At 51.1% G+C, this 17,528-nt stretch overlaps 1 protein-coding gene across 2 annotated transcripts; it reads left to right on the top strand.

Annotated features, from left to right (window-relative positions):
- The first annotated feature begins 1,105 nt into the window (after window positions 1–1,105).
- Window positions 1,106–13,811, top strand: CHIT1 (chitinase 1). 2 transcript variants are annotated; one of them, XM_081825017.1, is made up of 11 exons: window positions 1,106–1,209; window positions 2,196–2,225; window positions 4,596–4,797; window positions 5,390–5,446; window positions 6,981–7,146; window positions 7,378–7,502; window positions 8,412–8,535; window positions 10,658–10,843; window positions 11,143–11,256; window positions 12,719–12,845; window positions 13,381–13,811. In XM_081825017.1, the coding sequence occupies exons 1-11, from the start codon at window positions 1,197–1,199 to the stop codon at window positions 13,602–13,604; spliced, it is 1,368 nt and encodes a 455-aa protein (XP_081681143.1). In that variant the 5' UTR covers window positions 1,106–1,196; the 3' UTR covers window positions 13,605–13,811. The 2 variants fall into 2 exon arrangements, with proteins under 2 accessions (XP_081681143.1, XP_081681144.1); XM_081825018.1 differs by having other exon boundaries at window positions 1,107–1,209; window positions 12,917–13,610.
- The last annotated feature ends 3,717 nt before the right edge of the window (window positions 13,812–17,528 follow it).

Genomic DNA, 17,528 nt, shown 5'->3' with positions numbered 1-17,528 from the left:
AACGGTACTCCTCCCCATGCCACCCCCCCCCCCAAAAAAGAGCTCAGAATGTGACCTTATTTGGCATAAGGGTCTTTGCAGATGTAATTAAGGCAAGAATCTCAAGATGAGATCATCCTAGATTAGGGTGGGCCCCAAATCCAATGACATGTGTCTTAGTAAGAGGTACCAGAAGATCCACAGAGACACAGGGGAAAGGCCATGAGACAGAGGTCAAAGTGATGCCACCACCAGCCAAGGAATACCAGAAGCCATCAGAAGCTGGAAGGTGCAAGGAAAGATTCTTCCTTAGAAACGTCAGAGGACAGATGGCCCTGCCAACACCTTGGTTTCAGATATCCGGCCTCTGGAACTGAGAGAGAATGAATTTCTGTTGTTTTAAGCCTCCCAGATTTGTGGGAATATGTTACAACAGCTGTAGGAAATTAATATATATATAATTTATAGGAAACAAGGCATTCAAAGGGCACCTGGCTGGCTCAGTCAGTGGAGCATGTGACTCTTGATCTTGGGGTTGTGAGTTCAAGCCCACGTTGGGTATAGAGCTTACTTAAAAAAAATTAAAAAAAGACAAAGAAAACCAAAGCATTTAAAACTACTACTAAGCTCATAGTTGCCATTTGTCATTAGGTATTTTTCTCATTCAATGAATATAAAATATATTACTATCATGTAGAGGGTAATAAAATAGAACTTTCATAAAATACATATTATATTTGCAACCCCATCATCTTACAGAGAGGGCAAGTGAATTCCAGAGGAGGCAGTGGAGAAGCAAGCAAGCAGGCTGGTCAGGAGCCCAGTTCCCCTGACTTGTGAATCATTCCTCTTCCTCCCTAGCCCATTAAGTTATAGGTCACTCACAGTCTTCACCAACACCCACCGAGGAAATGAGAACCGTACTTGTCCAGCAGGATGCTTAGAAACACTTCCTGCTTCCCTCTCGCTGCCTCCCAGTTTTGGTCATGCCAAGGGCACAGTTTACACTCTGTGATTGTTCCAGAAAACCAAAGATTGCTAAAGGCCATTGTGTTAGGTTTGCCCAATCCATGCTATGTGACACCCTAGCCCTTCACGCCACACCCCAGCCCTTCTCTCCCCGCTCCGCCACCGCCTAATTTCAACAGTCCAGGCTACGGTGGATCAGGGCAGCCTGATAAAAGGAGAGCAGGTCTAGAGAGCTGGTGGCACCGTCCATGGCCTGGGCAGGTGAGTAGGCACCGTCCGGGAGAGTGGGCTGGGCCCGGGGAGCTGTGAGGAGGTGAGGATGTGGTTATTAGGGGGCTTCTTGGTGCTGTCTCCATTCCTGTGGGGTCCCCCTGGACTCTTTCAATCCAAGAGACTTCGTGCTGCAAGGAGAGGCTTTTCTCAACAGGCTGAAATGGACTTTTCCTCCTCCTGTCCTGCAAGCCCAGAGTCAGCAAACACCACTGCAGTGGGTGGTTTTATCTTTCCCATGTTCTTAGGTTTCTGCTTTTGGCCTTTTCCAAGGGATGCCCACTGCCAACGGATTCTTCCCTAATCCCGTGCTGGTTGTCCTGCAAGACAGAGGGCAGCCTGGAGGCCATGACTTTGGGTGTCCTTGCAAGTGTTCAGACAGGTTCTATTAGGTGAGCAAGAAAATCCAAGGTCACCAGAACGGTGAAATAAATCTTTCTAAAGGAGTCCTGCTGGGCCCTAGGTCTCCAAGGATGCTGGTAACTCAACCAAGTTCTTGTGAGGTGCAGCGGGAAAGCAGCAGGCAGTAGGGAACTAGTGGGGGTGAACAGAGGTGCAGAGGGCTCACCGAGAGGTGGCATCTCTGACCTAGCCCTTCCACACTGGCTCTCACCAGCCCCAGGACAGGTTTTCTGCTTGTTCCAAAAGAAACGTTCTCTCCTCACGAGTTGGGGTTTTCCTAGAATCTTCCTAAATACTGATGCCCTAGGGAGGGGCAGCCTCTGTTCGCAGAAACTTTCATCAGCTCTGGGACTAGTCCAGGCCAGGGAGGGCCCCTGCTGTCTGGCTGGGGTGAAGGGATGGACACAGTGCCCTCCTGGGTCCCTTTTGGACAAAAGAAGTTTGATTTGGAGGAAACCAACCTGGGCCTACCCCTCTCTGACCATCTCTACCTCCCGGGCTTCAAGAGGCAGATAGGGTCCAGGGAAAATACCAATGACCCCTTAACCTCTGCCTTCTCTCTTGTGCTACTTTAGGTTTGATAGTTCTGCTGACAATCCAATGGGGTAAGTGGAGCCTTTCTTTTTTGTTTTGTTGTTTTGTTTTGTGTTTGTTTGTTTGTTTGTTTGAAGTAGGCTCCACACCCAGTGTGGAGCCCAATGTGGGGCTTGAATTCATGACCCTGAGATCAAGACCTGAGCTGAAATCAAGAGTTGGATGCCCCCTTTTCTTGGAGGCGGGGAGGGTAAGTGGTACCTTCTTGAGGCCAGGCCTGGATCCCCTCAGCCCCTTCCCTGGGCTCTGCTGTCTTCCCCACTCACTCCCCAACCCCGACCCCGACCCCCACCCCCACATCAAGAGCTCTTGCCAGATTTCCGTGGGGCTTCTCCTCCAAAGCTCAGCCCCATGCAAGTGTCCTTGTGCCGCGAACAGCCCTGCCATTCCTTCAGGGAAAGTTCTTGCTGCCTTACCTACTAGCCCAACTGCATGTCCATGGGGCCAGCTTCACTGTCAAGCTCTCTCAGGTCTTTCCTGAGGTCACTTGCTCCAACCTCTGTGCTCTCACAGAGCTGAACACATTTCCCAGTATGTATGTCAGTGTTGCTGATTATTGGCATAGATGTCTCCCCGACCAGGCAGTGAGCTCCTGGAGGGAAGGAGCTCAAGTCTTACCCAGCTCCGCATCCCAGCCCCTTAGCTCCACCTAGACAACATACTCTGCTGGACTGATGGCATGTAGGGCTCGGGGGAGCCAGGAAGGGCTACTTCCCATGTCAGACAGGAGAGAGATCTCTGGGGGATGCTCAGCAACTTGGATTCTGGGGTTCCCTTCCCACCCCACCCCACTCCCTGTGTGTCAGGCTGGCTCCTCAGACCCTCATCTTGAGGCTGGGCTGTGACATTAGACAAATAGTTCTCCTCTTGGTCTCCCCGGAGGCAACAGCCTGAGGCCACAGAAATAATAAACATGGGGAAGAAAGGTTGAAGATTGCCCCAAAAGCCTAAGTCCAAGCTACTTCTGGGTTTACGGTATGGTATATATATTAACAGAGTCTTGCGTGAATCAAGGGTTAATATATGTAAAGCACTTAGAACAGAGCTTGCTATCTGCTAGCAACGTTCTGGGTATTTAATATCTTAACTCTTTATCCATACGACAGTCCTTTGAGGTAGAAACGATGATCATTCTCATGGTATGGAGCAAGAAGCTGAGTAACCTGGCTGGAAAATGGCAGAGTTGGGATTTCAACCCAGGCATTAAAATTCCAGAGACCCTGCTCTTAACCACCACATTTTATTGCCTCTCTAGTACAAAAATCCATGCACGATATTTGCTATAACAGGGTATGATGTAAGAAGAGCCTCCAGGCTTCCTCCTAGATGGTCAGTCCTAGGATGTATTGTTCCCCGGGTTAACCCTTTGCTTTGAGGAGTTCACCAATCCTCCTCCTCCTGTATCACTGCAGGCTACATTCCCAGCCCCCACTGGCAAGTTCTACTCCTGAGTGGCCTCTGGTTAGAGCCAGTGACGACCCAAGGACTCTAGCTTCTCCTTCAGGAGCCATCGGTCTGCTCAGGGGAGTCTCAGACAGCCCCTCATGCTCTGGGTTTCCACACAGCCTCCAGTAGACACTTTGCACCCCCTTCCCTCTCCCCTGACCTCTCACTGGCCACATGGAAGGCAGAGGGGACTGCAGAGAGACCCTGTCAGGGCTAAAGGAAGTCCTCAGGTCTAGACACTGGCCATAGATGTGCTCCAGTACAAACCCACGATTCTGCCAAGTCCCTGGCATAAAATATTGGCTCGTGCAGACCACACCCTCATAGACCGCAAGTTCTGGAAGAAACCTCAGAGACCAAACCGTCATTTTCAGATGGGGACCCTGGGCCAGAGCTGAAGAAGCAATCGGCCCAAAGTGCATTTCTGACAGATACAGGAATAAAAATCAGCCTTCTCGCTGTCTGGTTATCTGGTCAACCTAGCATAATGCTGACCTCTGTGGGGGCCATCACTGCTAGATCAAACTTCTAGGAACAGACGCCCCGCCCCCCCCCAAAGTTCCCAAACTTTCTGGGGATTCCAGAAACAAGCTGCCTTTTCCTAGATAAAACAAGCTCTTCATTAGAACCTTATCAGCGATATTAACAAACATAGATTCTCTGTAAGAAATAAAACTTTTTTAAAGCAAGACTAAAACATAAACGCAGGCATGTAACTGAGGCCTCTTCTCTGCTACTTCATGTATTTGCATTTTAATGAAACTTCTGAAGTATTCCAAGCCGCATTTTGAAAGTTCTGCCTCCCTGGCTTCAGTAGGTCAAGAGTCATAGTTAACACTCTCTGGCATTATGTAGGTTCTGCCCCGGGGCGGAGGATGCCAGTCCTCAGCAGACCCTTATGATTGTCATTTCTTTTCTTTGTCCCCAATGGCCAGGCTCTGCCGCAAAGCTGGTCTGCTACTTCACTAACTGGGCCCAGTACAGACAGGGGGTCGCTTGCTTCTTGCCCAAGGATGTGGACCCAAACCTGTGCACCCACCTTGTCTATGCCTTTGCGGGCATGAAGAACCACCAGCTCAGCTCTATAGAGTGGAACGACGAGGCCTTGTACCAGGAGTTCAATGGCCTGAAGAAGATGTGAGCTGCTCTGGAGGGGGATGGGAGGTAGAGAAGGCAGGTACCTCTTCTCAGAGTCAGAAATCTTCCCCAGGGCTGCAATTCAGCTACAGACCTGCTGTGTGGCTTTGGGCAAGTTGCATCACCTCTCTGGGCTTTCCTGTGCTTATATGGAAGATGTACGGGTAGAGAGGGACTCTTAAGGGCCCTTCCAGTTTAGGTCTAAGTGGGATCTGGGTTGGGAAACTGTTTCCCTCTGCTGGGTATGCATGCCCTTCTTCCTCCTAAAGTCTATCCATCCTTTAGCTCAGGTGTTATCGCCACCTTGACAAAGCCACTCTGTGGATCTGCCCTTATCTCTGCTTCCTGAGTTCTTTGTCTGTATATATCCCCAGCCAGATGGGAGGCCCTTGAAGGCAGGAACATGCCTTTTCTTTCCCAATCTAGAGCTCCCCCATCCAGGCTCTGTGCATAGGGACTCACACAACCCCCACCCCATCAGCGCCCATCAGGGCACCCACCACCCCTTGCTTTCCCCATCAGTGAGGTGAGCCCCAGGAGCTGGCTAGGCATTCAGTTCTGTCAATTCCAGCATTTGTGTTGTCTTTCCTAGGAATCCCAAGCTGAAGACGCTGCTTGCCATTGGGGGCTGGAACTTCGGCACCCGAAAGTGAGTTGGCCGTGGGCACTTGTATGGCAGAGCCACTGGGTGGAGACCCGACTTACTGGCAAGGGAGAGCCCTGGTCAGGGAATCAGGCCAGGCTGAAGTGTAGTCAGGGTGAGGGAGTCGGGAGGGGAGCCTGGACTCTGGGGGCTGACCTTCCTCTTGGCCTCTTGGTACCTCATTCGGAGGGCTGTGGAGGGAGCTCAGCTCCAGACTGTTACACATCCAGTCTTGCCAGGAGTGCAGGAGAGATTCTGGCCTCTTTCCAGTTTTCAGTCTCTTCCTCCAAGGAATGGGTAGAGGGAGAGTCCCAGCTAATCCCAGACAACATGTAGTGTCTATATTTCTGGAGCTCTGAAACAGGATATCTTATCTGAGAATTTTTGTTCCACTTCTGAGAGTGAGCTTGGCTGCCCAAAATATTGGCATTTCTGGGACATTTTTGAGGAATTATGGAGACAATGGAATGAGATATTTGAACCTAGACTTTTCCTAGAAAGTCCAGAATATAAGGTTCCCAAAGTTCTAAACTGCTCTTTCTAAAACTTTTTGGTTTTTTTTTTCTTCAAGATTTTATTTATTTATTTGTCAGAGAGAGAGCACAAGCAGGGAGAGCGGCAGGCAGAGGGAGAAACAGGCTCCCTGCTGAACAAGGAGCCTGATGCGGGGCTCGACCAGGACCCCGGGATCATGACCCGAGCCGAAGGCAGACGCTTAACCGACTGAGCCTACCAGGCATCCCATTTCTAAAATTTTTTGGATCATGAGCCCTTTTGAAAACCTGATGAAATTTATGACCCACCTTCCCCAAATACTCTTTATATGCAGATTTTTTATTGGAATACAGGGGTTCTTAGCCTGGGGATCCCAGCACGTAGACCCACTTAAGAACTGCTGCTATTAATTAAATTAATAAATCAATAGAAAACCAAGTAAAATAGGATCAGAAACCTTGAGACACTTCTTGGAGCGATCCTGGGAATCAGGAGGATGTGGGGAGGGGGTTCTTCGGGCAGCTTGGGATTTCGAGGAGCTCTGGACTAGTAATAGCACAAGCATTTTACGAATGTGAGTTTGAAGAAAATGACCGTGTTAACCCACCAGGGAATGAGGGCAGCAGGCTCTCGGGTTACCCAGATCCTCACTAACCTTGCTGTACTTCTCTCTGTTCTTTTAGAAACTGATTCCTCTTCTTTTCTAAACCTCCACGCTGGGGTGACAGCCAGCTCTGGTTCAGGGTAGGACAATTCCCTGAGCAGGGACATGGCAGTAGGTTGGTGGAGGGAATTCGAGGAGGCAGAGCTCCAGGCAAGTCAATGTGCCCTGGGGACAGGACACACTTCTGGGTTGTCTCTTTCCGAGACCAGGCTGGTAATTCCACGGCAAATATCTCAGCAGCCTCTGAAGCAGCCCTCCCAGCATCCTCCCGGCCCGAACGGCCGGCCACCTATATCCTGAGGAGTTTCTCGCTTGCGTCTGAGGGAGAGAGTGGCCCCCTGTCAGCAAGGCAGGCCCACACTGTCCTTCATCACCCCACAGGTTCACAGATATGGTGGCGACAGCCAACAACCGTCAGACCTTTGTCCACTCAGCCATTAAGTTTCTGCGCAATCATGGTTTTGATGGCCTTGACCTTGACTGGGAGTACCCAGGAAGCCGGGGGAGCCCTCCTTCAGACAAGCAGCGCTTCACAGCCCTGGTGCAGGTATGGCTGGGCGGGGAAGAGAGTCACCCCACTGGCCAGGGGGGGCCCGCACCGGTGGCCTCACAGGACATGTGGGTGCTGCTCTGTCCCTGGGGCCCACTGCTTCGTGTTAGCATAGCACAGACCAGCCCTGTGGTCGGTTTTCAGACTCCTGAGAGTGAGCATCTGCTTGGTGCCCCCAGGGGCCTGTCTGGTCCCTGTCTCTGTGCTCACTCTGAGCTGCCCTTGCAGGACCTGGCCGTCGCCTTCCAGCAGGAAGCCCAGACTTCGGGGAAGGAACGCCTCCTTCTGAGTGCAGCCGTCCCGGCCGGGAGAAAGTACATAGATGCTGGATATGAGGTGGACAAAATTGCTCAGTGAGTCTCAGGCGGACGGTAAGGAAGCTGTGCTCTCCGAGGTGGGAGAGGCCACTGCAGCCTGAGCTGCCGCAGGAGTAAAGCAGGTGCTCACCTGCGACGTGTCATTTTGGAAAAGACCGGCCATCCAGCAGCTGACCCAGGAAGGGTGTGCTCACTGTGTCAGCTACTCCGGTGTTCCAGATAGTCTCTTTTGGAATCCTTGCCCTTTCCCTTGGGAACTCAGTTTTTTTTTTTTTTAAAGATTTTATTTATTTATTCATGAGAGACAGAGAGAGAGAGAGAGAGAAGCAGGCTCCCAAGGATCAGGGAGCCCGATGCGGGACTCGATCCCAGGACCCTGGGATCATGACCTGAGCCGAAGGCAGACGCTTAACCATCTGAGCCACCCAGGTGCCCGGGAACTCAGTTTTAACATCAAGCACCCTGGGAAGGCAAGAGTGAAGGCAGGAGGACGAGTCGTCTGGATTCTGGCACCCCAAAGTGTTGAGTGTGCACCTGTGTGCTTGTTAGAGATGCAGGATCTCAGGCCCTACCGCAGGCCTCCTAAATGAGAGCCTGTATTTGAATGAGCTTCCCAGGTGATTCATGTGCACACGAAAGTTTGAGCAACACTGAGCTAGAGTTGCCTCCAAAATGGTAAGGGCACGAGGTGTCCTGAGGTTGCTGTGGGAAGGATGCCAAAGACGGGAGCCGCCAACCCCGCAGTCGGAATGACAATGACCTCAATATTGGGGACTTGTGGGGGGAACTAGGGAGTGCTGTTTGATCACCTCTTACAGACCAGGGGTGAGCCTGCACCCCTGCCTCTTACCATGAGGGCCTGTCCTCGGCCCCACAGTGAGGGCAGGAAGGAGCAAGGAGGGGCTGCTCACTAGCCCCTCACCCCTCTCTCCACGCCTCTTGCAGGAGCCTGGACTTCATTAGCCTCATGGCCTACGACTTCCATGGCTCTTATGAGAAGATCACAGGACATAACAGCCCCCTCTACAAGATGCAGGGGGAGAGCGGGGCAGCAGCCAAATTGAACGTGGTGAGTGGCTGCAGGGGTGAGGCAGGACTCCCCATCCACAAGCCCTGTCAGGTGGCCATTTTTTTTAGGATGTTATTTATTTGAGAGAGAGCAAGAGCCGGGGAGGGGGGGCAGAGGGAGAGGGAGAAGCAGACTCCCCGCTGAGCTGGGAGCCTGATCCCAGTTCCCTGGAATCATGACCTGAGCCGAAAGGCAGACGCTTAACCAACTGAGCCACCCGGGCGCCCCCAGTTGGCCTCTTTTGAGCCTTGAGGCCCTAATGGAAAGGAAAAGCAGGGTAACCAAGCAGGGCACAGAGTAGCCAGGACTTTCTGTTTCTTCGCTTGTTTCTTTTCTTCTCCTGTGTCAGTGCTGGGGGGAAACCTTAGTTCTGTGTAGCATCCTGGCTGATATTAGACACAACAAACCAATTTAACGACATCAAACAAAGCAGTGACTCATTGGGAGACTGTCTTTGAGCTTGAATGTCCAGCGAAAAGAGCTTCTTGCTTCCTTCATACCCCCCACCCCATTTCCTTCAAGATAATGGGTAAACTTTCCCTCCTGGTCACTCTGATTGACCTTCTGAAGGTGCTTTCGGAGGTGGAAGCTTTCCCGAGCTGATAACACATCAGGAGATGTCCCTCGGGGCAGGGCCCCCTCCACCCTGATCCCGGTCCCTGCAAAGGGCTGGTGTGGTTTCAGGCTGGGGTGAGTGGAGGTTTCCTGCGCGGCCCACCCTGGTGGAGCAGCCCAGAGGGTTTTTATAAGCCCACTCTGCATTTGAAAAATTAAGAACAACCTTATTATTTCTTTTAAAAAAGTAAACAAACAAACAAACAAAAACCTTAAATAAAAATGCTTTTTAACTTTGAGGAGCCTGAATCTTAGTGTATCAGCTTGGGTAGAACATCTTAGACTTCTGGGGCTCTTTCACAAATAAGGGACACATCTTTGGGCACTTGAGTCAGGCATCCGTAGTTCACACTGAGCCCAGCCCCTGCACCCCCATCTGGAAAACTGTGGGTCCTGGGGAAGCCAGCCCAGCCCAGCCAGGAAATACCCAGAGACGTTCAGCTGAGAGACGAGGGCCCTAAAGCCCACCAGCACTGTGTTCTCCAGGCTGTGTGCCCTGGATCCAATGGGGAAGGGAGACCTTTCTCCTCTTACGAAGAGGCCTTCTACTCTCTGCACTCTGTGCCCAGGACTGCTTCTGGCCAGAAGGTGACTTGTCCAAACTTGTACAAAGTGCTATAGAGCTCAGCAGGGGTCCCTGCCCTCTGCCTTCGGAAAGGTCCAGTCTGATCAGAGATAAATCATGTAGACCACCAAAAAGAAATAAATATGGATATATTAGGTGAAAAGTGTTCCTTACTTAAGTGCTAAGAGGGTATGGAGTAACAGGAGGACTTAGATTTGAACAGAAAGCTTCCTGGGGGAACCCCGTAATCCTGGCTTGAGGGAGGAGTCGTCATTATTTATTTATTCCACATCCTTAGATTGGGTACCTCCGCATGTCACAGGCTGGGATGTCACGTCAAGTCATACGTGAGGGGGAGGGCCCTGGTCAGGGACACATGAGGACACCATGTACTCATTTGTTCTTTCTGTCTGAGCATCTAAGTGTCGAGCATTGTTCTAGGCACGAGGAACACAGAGATAAATGAAGCAGACCACAAAGAGCACAGCGTGATCACAGCAATTCGTTACTGCGTTTTGCTGGACCTTATACCTGCGTCATAGCTTGTAATTCTTGCAATTTTAGTTGTTTCTATGTTACAGACAGGAAGCCCAAGGCTCAGCAAGGTTAAGTAGTAAGTTGCTGAGACAGGCAGGGATCTCGGCTGCTTTGTTCCCTGACGCATCCCAAGCATCTAGCCAGGCGCACAATGGGCCATGAATAAATATTGGCTCCGTGAATGGTTGTCTGACTCCAAAGCTCATGCTCTTGGCTAGAGTGCCATGCAGCTTCTCTTTTCCTGGGGTCAAGGATATAAGACAGGACCTAAAGAAGACAGGCCAGGGTTGGAACACTACTAAGGTTGGAACACTGTGAAGCTTCTCTGAGGCCCCCAGCTTTGGAAGACCAGAACCAGGCCAGAGGTAAGGTGAATTAACCCCGCCCCTCCTTGCCCCTCACCAGGACTCTGCTGTGCAGCTGTGGCTGCAGAGGGGGACCCCTGCCAACAAACTGATCCTTGGCATGCCCACCTACGGACGATCCTTCACCCTGGCCTCCTCATCAGACACTGGAGTAGGGGCCCTAGCCACAGGGCCTGGAACCCCTGGCCCCTTTACCAACCAGGGAGGGCTGCTGGCTTACTACGAGGTAGGAGAACCCACAGCCACCCCTAATATGGGGTGGGGTGGGGGGTGCTGCTTCTCCCATAGTTTCTGAATGAGGATGTCAGGCATAGCAAATTCTGGCCTGGTGAATTCCATCCATATCTGTCATCTTGGATTATCGTTAAGCCCCAGTGCCTCATTGAATCCAGGGTTCTAGGTCACTCAATCTAGAACCTCCTGGGTCCTGCAGACTCCCTCAGACAGGAGTTTTCTACTCTCTAGTCTCCTCTTGGCAAGGGGGCACAAGTGCCTCCTCCCCAGCTCTGCCCTCTGCTCCTACAGGTCTGCTCCTGGAAGGGGGCCATTGAGCACAGAATCAAGGACCAGAAGGTACCCTATGCCTTCCAAGGCAACCAGTGGGTAGGTTTCGATGATGTGGAGAGCTTCAAAACCAAGGTGAGGCCCAGCCCTACTGGGAGTGGGGTGGTCCTGGGTAGGCCGGAGCCTGTCAATAGCACTGAATGATAACATTCAGAACCTCTTCAAAGAGGAGTCTCCTTTAAAATATCTCAACATGTCACAGATCTTCTTGTGATAGTATTTTGTATTTTTACCACCTATTGATTAAGAAAAGACACGATCACAAAAAGTTGCTCTACACTGAGTACCACTTTTGGAAGAATTTGCATTTTATTACATACTTGTATTTGTATTTAACAAAATGCAGATTCTACAGACATATGAAGAGGAGAAATACAGTGAGGTGTATCCTTTTATTCAGCTCATTGACAATATTTGGTGCATGTTCAAATTATAGACCTTTTGATTTACTTATATGACCATCCCGCCATCAACTCTTGCCCAATATTGGTGGTTCAAAACGAGTGCATTTATGTCTTTCTTTTTCTTTTACATTTTTAAATTCAAATTCAATTAATTAACATATAATGTGTTACTGGTTTCAGAGGCACAGGTCTGTGATTCATCAGTCTTATATAATACCCAGTGCTCATTACATCACATACCCTCCCAATGTCTATCACCCAGTTACCCCATCTCTCCACCTCCTCCCCTGCATTTATGTATTTCCATGCCTCTGTCCCCCATGAGACTGTGACCTCTTGCGGAGGCACCCACACCTGTTCATCTGGACAAGTCACATCCCTTCTGATTCAGGGCAGACAATGGCAGGTCTTCCTAGAGGGGTAGATCAAGGGCTCTGGGAGAATTGAGCAGGGAGGGTGATCCTGGCTGGAGGAGACAGACAGGAGAAGGGGTCATGGTGGAAAGGTCTTTGAGAAAGTCTGAAAGCAGAGAAGGTGGGCGGGCCCCAGACCGGCCCTCTCTTCCAACACCCTGCCTCATGCCAGGGCCCCCTGGCAGGCTTAGGGGACAGGGAAACCCCCTTAAGGGAACACACAACCCTTTCCTGGGGACAACTTGGGGATCTAGTGGAGAAGAGAAGGCCCTCGAGGGAGGAGAAAGACCTAAAGACAGGAAATTGTTCAGATCTCTGGGGAAGCTTCGTCATCCCTATGGTAACTGGATTCATCACAACCAGCAGGCAGTGTGCCCCCAAACACAGCAGCTCAGCCCAGAAAAGACAGAGATGGTAAAGCTTCGAACCTAAGGAAGTTCACACGCATCCACTCCTCACACCTCTACCCTCATGCCCACCCCAGGCCATGCTCATGTTGAGGCGGGAGGATTCTAGAATGACTTATGCCTGGTAGGGATCAGGACTCGGTCACCTGGGCTTCTAGCCCAAGGCTGTGTCCAGGAGCCTGGACCACTCATGGCCTGGGGGTGCTGGAAACAAGAGCCCTGTCTCTGATGAAGAAGCCAGAGGATGGGCTCTGGGGCGGGCCTGGCCGGGCTGCCCCAGACTCCTCCACCTGTGGTCCCGCTCCCCGCACAGGCCAGCTACCTGAAGCAGAAGGGCCTGGGTGGGGCCATGGTCTGGGCGCTGGACATGGACGACTTCGCTGGCATCTTCTGTAACCAGGGCCTCTACCCCCTCATCAAGGCACTACAGCGGGAGCTGAGTGAGTAAGGGGTCCGGGACCAGAGGCAGAATTCGGGGCTAGGGTACCAACACCCCCGCCCTGAGCTGCAGGTCCCAGCTCCTTCTGAGGAAATAACCTTGTCCCAGTACTGCAATTTCCCAAATTTCATGCACCCCTGAGGGCTAAGGAAACTGTTGAAACCATTCTCTTTCCAGGCTCTTCTTCCCCTTTCTGACTGTGGCAATGCCTGTCGGGGGTGTCGGTAACCGGGGCTTCTCTCTGGGGGCCCTCAGCCTGGGAACCACAGCTTGCTCCTCTCTTCAGAGGGAAAGCTTGCACTCAGCCTGCAGTGCAAGACCCCCGGGGGCCCTCGCCAGTGTATGGCTGGTCTGTGCAGACGGTGGATGGCCACCGACTGCCTCTTACCTGTGTGGCCCCCGTGTGGCCCATCGAGCTGTGCTGCAGCCGTGGGCATAGCGTTGTCGGGCTGTTCTCTGCCTGTGGGTGGGGACCCCTTGGAGGAGACTTGGCTGAATCTTCCCTCTTTCCCCACGTCTTCCCTATATGCCTTTAGGCACGCCAGAACCGGAAGTCCCCACACCACGCCGGCCTTCTGAACCTGAGCGTGGCCCCAGCCTTGAACAGGACACCTTCTGCCAAGGCAAAGCCAACGGGCTCTACCCTAACCCTCGGGACCAGAGCAGCTACTACAGCTGTGTAGGGGGGAGGCTGTTCCAGCAGAGCTGCCCTCGGAGCCTGGTATTCAGCTCCTCCTGCAAATGCTGCACGTGGAGTTGAGCGCCCGAGGCCTCTGAAGCCCCAGCCACCAGGCCACTGGGGTCACTCCACGGCCTGCCTCCCCAGCTCTCCCCAGGGGCTGCAATCCTGCGGACCTCTCCCGTCTTTCCATAGCCAAGCGTTCTGCTCTCAGCCGTGGTTCCTTTTGTTCTGGCCCTCCTGGGATGCCTCTTTTACTTGCAAAATAAATCTGTGGTTTACACCCCACTGCCCCTGGGTGTGGTGACTTACAGCGCCTCTCTAAGCACACTGTTAGTTCAAAACTGGGGAGGTGGGGAAGCCAAGAGGAGAGGGTAGCATAAGGCATGCAGAGGTCTGAGCCTGGTGAGAAGGTGGCCCATTCTGGGCGTGACAGGCCTTGTGTCACGTCTCACCACCTTCCAGCCAGCAGTTTTCAGGGCCCAGGTGACCTCACCGGAGAGCTTTTCCCACTCACCTCCCCTCAGGTGTCATTCCCAAAATTCACACTAGATGGCAGCAGAGAAGAGCTTTTTCTTGGCTCAGCAAGAAAATGGGAATCCAGACCCCAGGTAGGTACTGAGTTGAGGGCTTACTTTGAGATCAATCCTGTTTCAGGCCCCTCCCTTGCCTTATGTCACCTACTTCTCCTATTTGCCTGATGAGGCAGGGACGATATTATCCTCATTTTACAGGAATTTAAACCGAAGACAGATTCTCACCCAGTTCTGAGTGCAGAACTGAGGCCTACAGAGGCCAAGATGGGCCAGAAGAGCACACACATGCAGCCACTTGAATACCTGAGCCATCCCAATGGTCCTTGCAGCTTTGGGTCGAAGCTTGATCATTCCGGTTGAAGAAAATCTGCACGTCACCTGATGGCCCATCTGGCCTTGCACTCACCCGAGCTGGGTTTTGCGGGGGGGGGAGGGGGGGCACTCAGGCAGGCAGCTGGAGATGGGGACGGGTGGGAGAGAGGACTTGACCTGACCCTTTACCTGAGTACAGACAGTACCAGATCCCCAGAAAAATGACTTCCCCACTTCTACAGCCTGCCTGTCCTCAGGCCTTCACAAATCTGTTCTTCAGCCCAGGGCACAGTTCTGCTCTTGCACACATTCCCTTCCTTTGAGGTCTCAACTCCAAGGAAATATGCCACATCCGTGCTTGACAGGAGCCTCCTAAGTGCTCAGAATGGGGTCCTGGGTGGCAGTTTCCTTTTGGGGAGTGCCGAACTGACTTCTGGCTCCACCACCTACTGGTTGTGTGACTTTAGGCAGAGAAACAGAACCTTATCAACTCATCTGTCAGGTGGAGATAACCCCTCCTCTTCATGATCAGCACTCATGCCTTCCCTTCCTCCTCCCTTCTCTGTTCTTTCTTTACCTTTTGGGGGCCGGATAAGTCAATAATTTAGCAGAGAGGAGTGCCTGGGTGGCTCAGTCGGTTAAGCATCCGGCTCCTGATTTCAGCTCAGGTCATGATCTCAGGGTCCTGAGATCAAGCCCCGTAATGGGCTCCGCGCTCAGCAGGGAATCTGCTTCTCTCCCTTTGCCCCTCCCCCCTCTCTCTAATAAATAAATACATCTTTTAAAAAAAGAATTTATCAGAGTCTCCTTTTGGCAGAATGAGCTCTTGCATGGGTGTCTAAAGCCCAAGTCCACCTACATACACAGTATTACATTGGTGCTAGCTTCATTCTCAGGACAGTATTAACCACGGCCTCTCTCTGGTCTGCTCCAACCCATGGTCCTCATGTCAGCTGAGGCCAGCGCCACCTGTCACTGGTCTTCTCACTGGTCTCCCTGCTTCCCGTCCCTCCCCTGTCCTGGCCAACCTCCACACAGCCACCAGCTCAATCTTTCTAAATTTCGGATCAAATCCTGACATTCCCTGTGCTTAGTAACTACCAACAACTTCTGCTGGCCAGAGAACTGAGTCTCCATTATGAACACAGAGTCAAAACCCTTTATCAGGCCCCTGGTCTCCTGGTCTCATTTCCTTTCATCCCACCCCAGTTTGGTGGTCAGATCCCCAGACGCCAGCATTTAACCTCAGCCATGCCAACTTCTCACAAGAAACCCCCAGATGTCTGTCATCACCCCATGAGGCTTGATCTCCAGCCCCAAAGCAAATACTACTTAAAACAAAATTTTTTAAAAAATGTATTTATTTATTTAAGAGGGGAGGATGGACAGAGGGAGAGGGAGAGAGAGAATCTCAAGCAGACTCTTCGCTGAGCAAGGAGCCCAACGTGGGGCTCGATCGCACGACCCAGAGATCATGACCCGAGCCGAAATCAGGAGTCGGTCACTCAACTGACTGAGCCACCCAGGCGCCCCAGCAAATACTACTTTTTAAACTAAACTTTTTCCCTTTACCCATCAGCCTGCCCCACCAGCCCCCCAACACTTACTTATAGACTAGGTGATGCACCCCTGTGTGGAGCAGGCCTTTGAGTCAAGTGCAAATGCCGCTTGGATTATTGGTGGGATCAGCTTTGAGCAATATCATTTGAAAGGAATTTTTGTATCCCTCATGTGACTTAACCCATGAATGTCTGTCCACTCTACCTAACAGGGATGACCACTCAGCCCTATAAAGGACAGGCCCCTCTGGCCTTCTCTCTGAGCACGTTCATAGCATTTACCACCATGACTAATACACCTGCCAGAACCCCAGGCAAATACTTAACCCTCATCCCTTCTCCCAACCGGGACCCAGCTCTCTTGGTGGGCCCACAGCCCCCTACCCCCACCTGCACCCACTTCCAAACGTGCCACACCCTACCTAAGCAGTGAGAGCTGAAACTCTATTGTTTTTATTTTGTTTTAATTATGAAATCTACCATGTAGACAAAAGAGTGTTTAAAATATGTATGTTCCGGGGCACCTGGGTGGCTCAGTCGTTAAGTGTCTGCCTTCGGCTCAGGTCGTGATCCCAGAGTCCTAGGATTGAGCCCCGCATCGGGCTTTCTGCTCCGCGGGAAGGCTGCTTCTCCCTCTCCCACTCCCCCTGCTTGTGTTCCCTCTCTCGCTGTGTATCTCTCTCTGTCAAATAAATAAATAAAATCTTTAAAAAAAATAAAATAAAATATGTATGTTCCATATTTCCCATAAATCCATCACCCAAGTAAGGAAACACAACATTACCAGTACTTTCCAAGCTCCTGATGCGCCCCTCCTTAATCCTATACACCTCTAGCTAGATTTTGGTTATTTAGTCCCTCATTTTCTTATTTACCGACTGTGTGCATATTCCTAAACAAGATATTGTTTAGTCTAGACTGTCTTTGACCTATGTAGAAACATACTGTGTGGTGTTTGTTGTGGCTCAATTTTATCTTCACTTAGCTGGAACCCACTCCTTTTCACTGCTGTATAGTATTCCACTGTGTGTCTAAACCATTACTTATACGTTCTGCTGTCAATAGGCATTGGTGTTGTTTCCAGTTTGAGGCTCATGTGGACAACATTGCTATGAACACTTCTGAGCATGTCAGTTGGTACATATGTGTAGAATTTGGGGCACATGCAAGGTCAGCTTTATTAGGTGCGGGCAGATGTTTTCCCAAAGTGTATGTACAACTCCTCCCTACCATTGCAGAGTTCCTAGTGCACCCCATCCTCACCATTCCTACCCCCTACTCTATGCCATTCTGAGAGGTGATAAATGGCATCTCACTTCGGTTTAAGATCCCGTTGCCTTACTTACTTATTATTTCAGTATCTTTCTATGTCTGCAAGCTATTTGTGTTTGTTCTTTTGTGAATAATCTGTTGTGTCACTTGCCCATGTTCGTGTTGTCTCTTTCTTGTTGAAATGTAGGGGTTCTATACATATTCTGAACCCAGGTCCTTGATAGTTACAGGTTTTGCTGTATCTTTTCCCAGTTTGAGGTTTGGCTTTTCATTCTTTGAGTATTGCTTAATGTAGTTAAATTCACAAAGTTTATCCTTTATGGTTT

Source organism: Leptonychotes weddellii, chromosome 6, assembly GCF_054177405.1.
Source record: "Leptonychotes weddellii isolate Sample4059 chromosome 6, ASM5417740v2, whole genome shotgun sequence".
NCBI lineage: Eukaryota > Metazoa > Chordata > Mammalia > Carnivora > Phocidae > Leptonychotes > Leptonychotes weddellii.
Note: the sequence above shows the minus strand (reverse complement) of the source record. Positions and strands in the feature narration are given on the sequence as shown.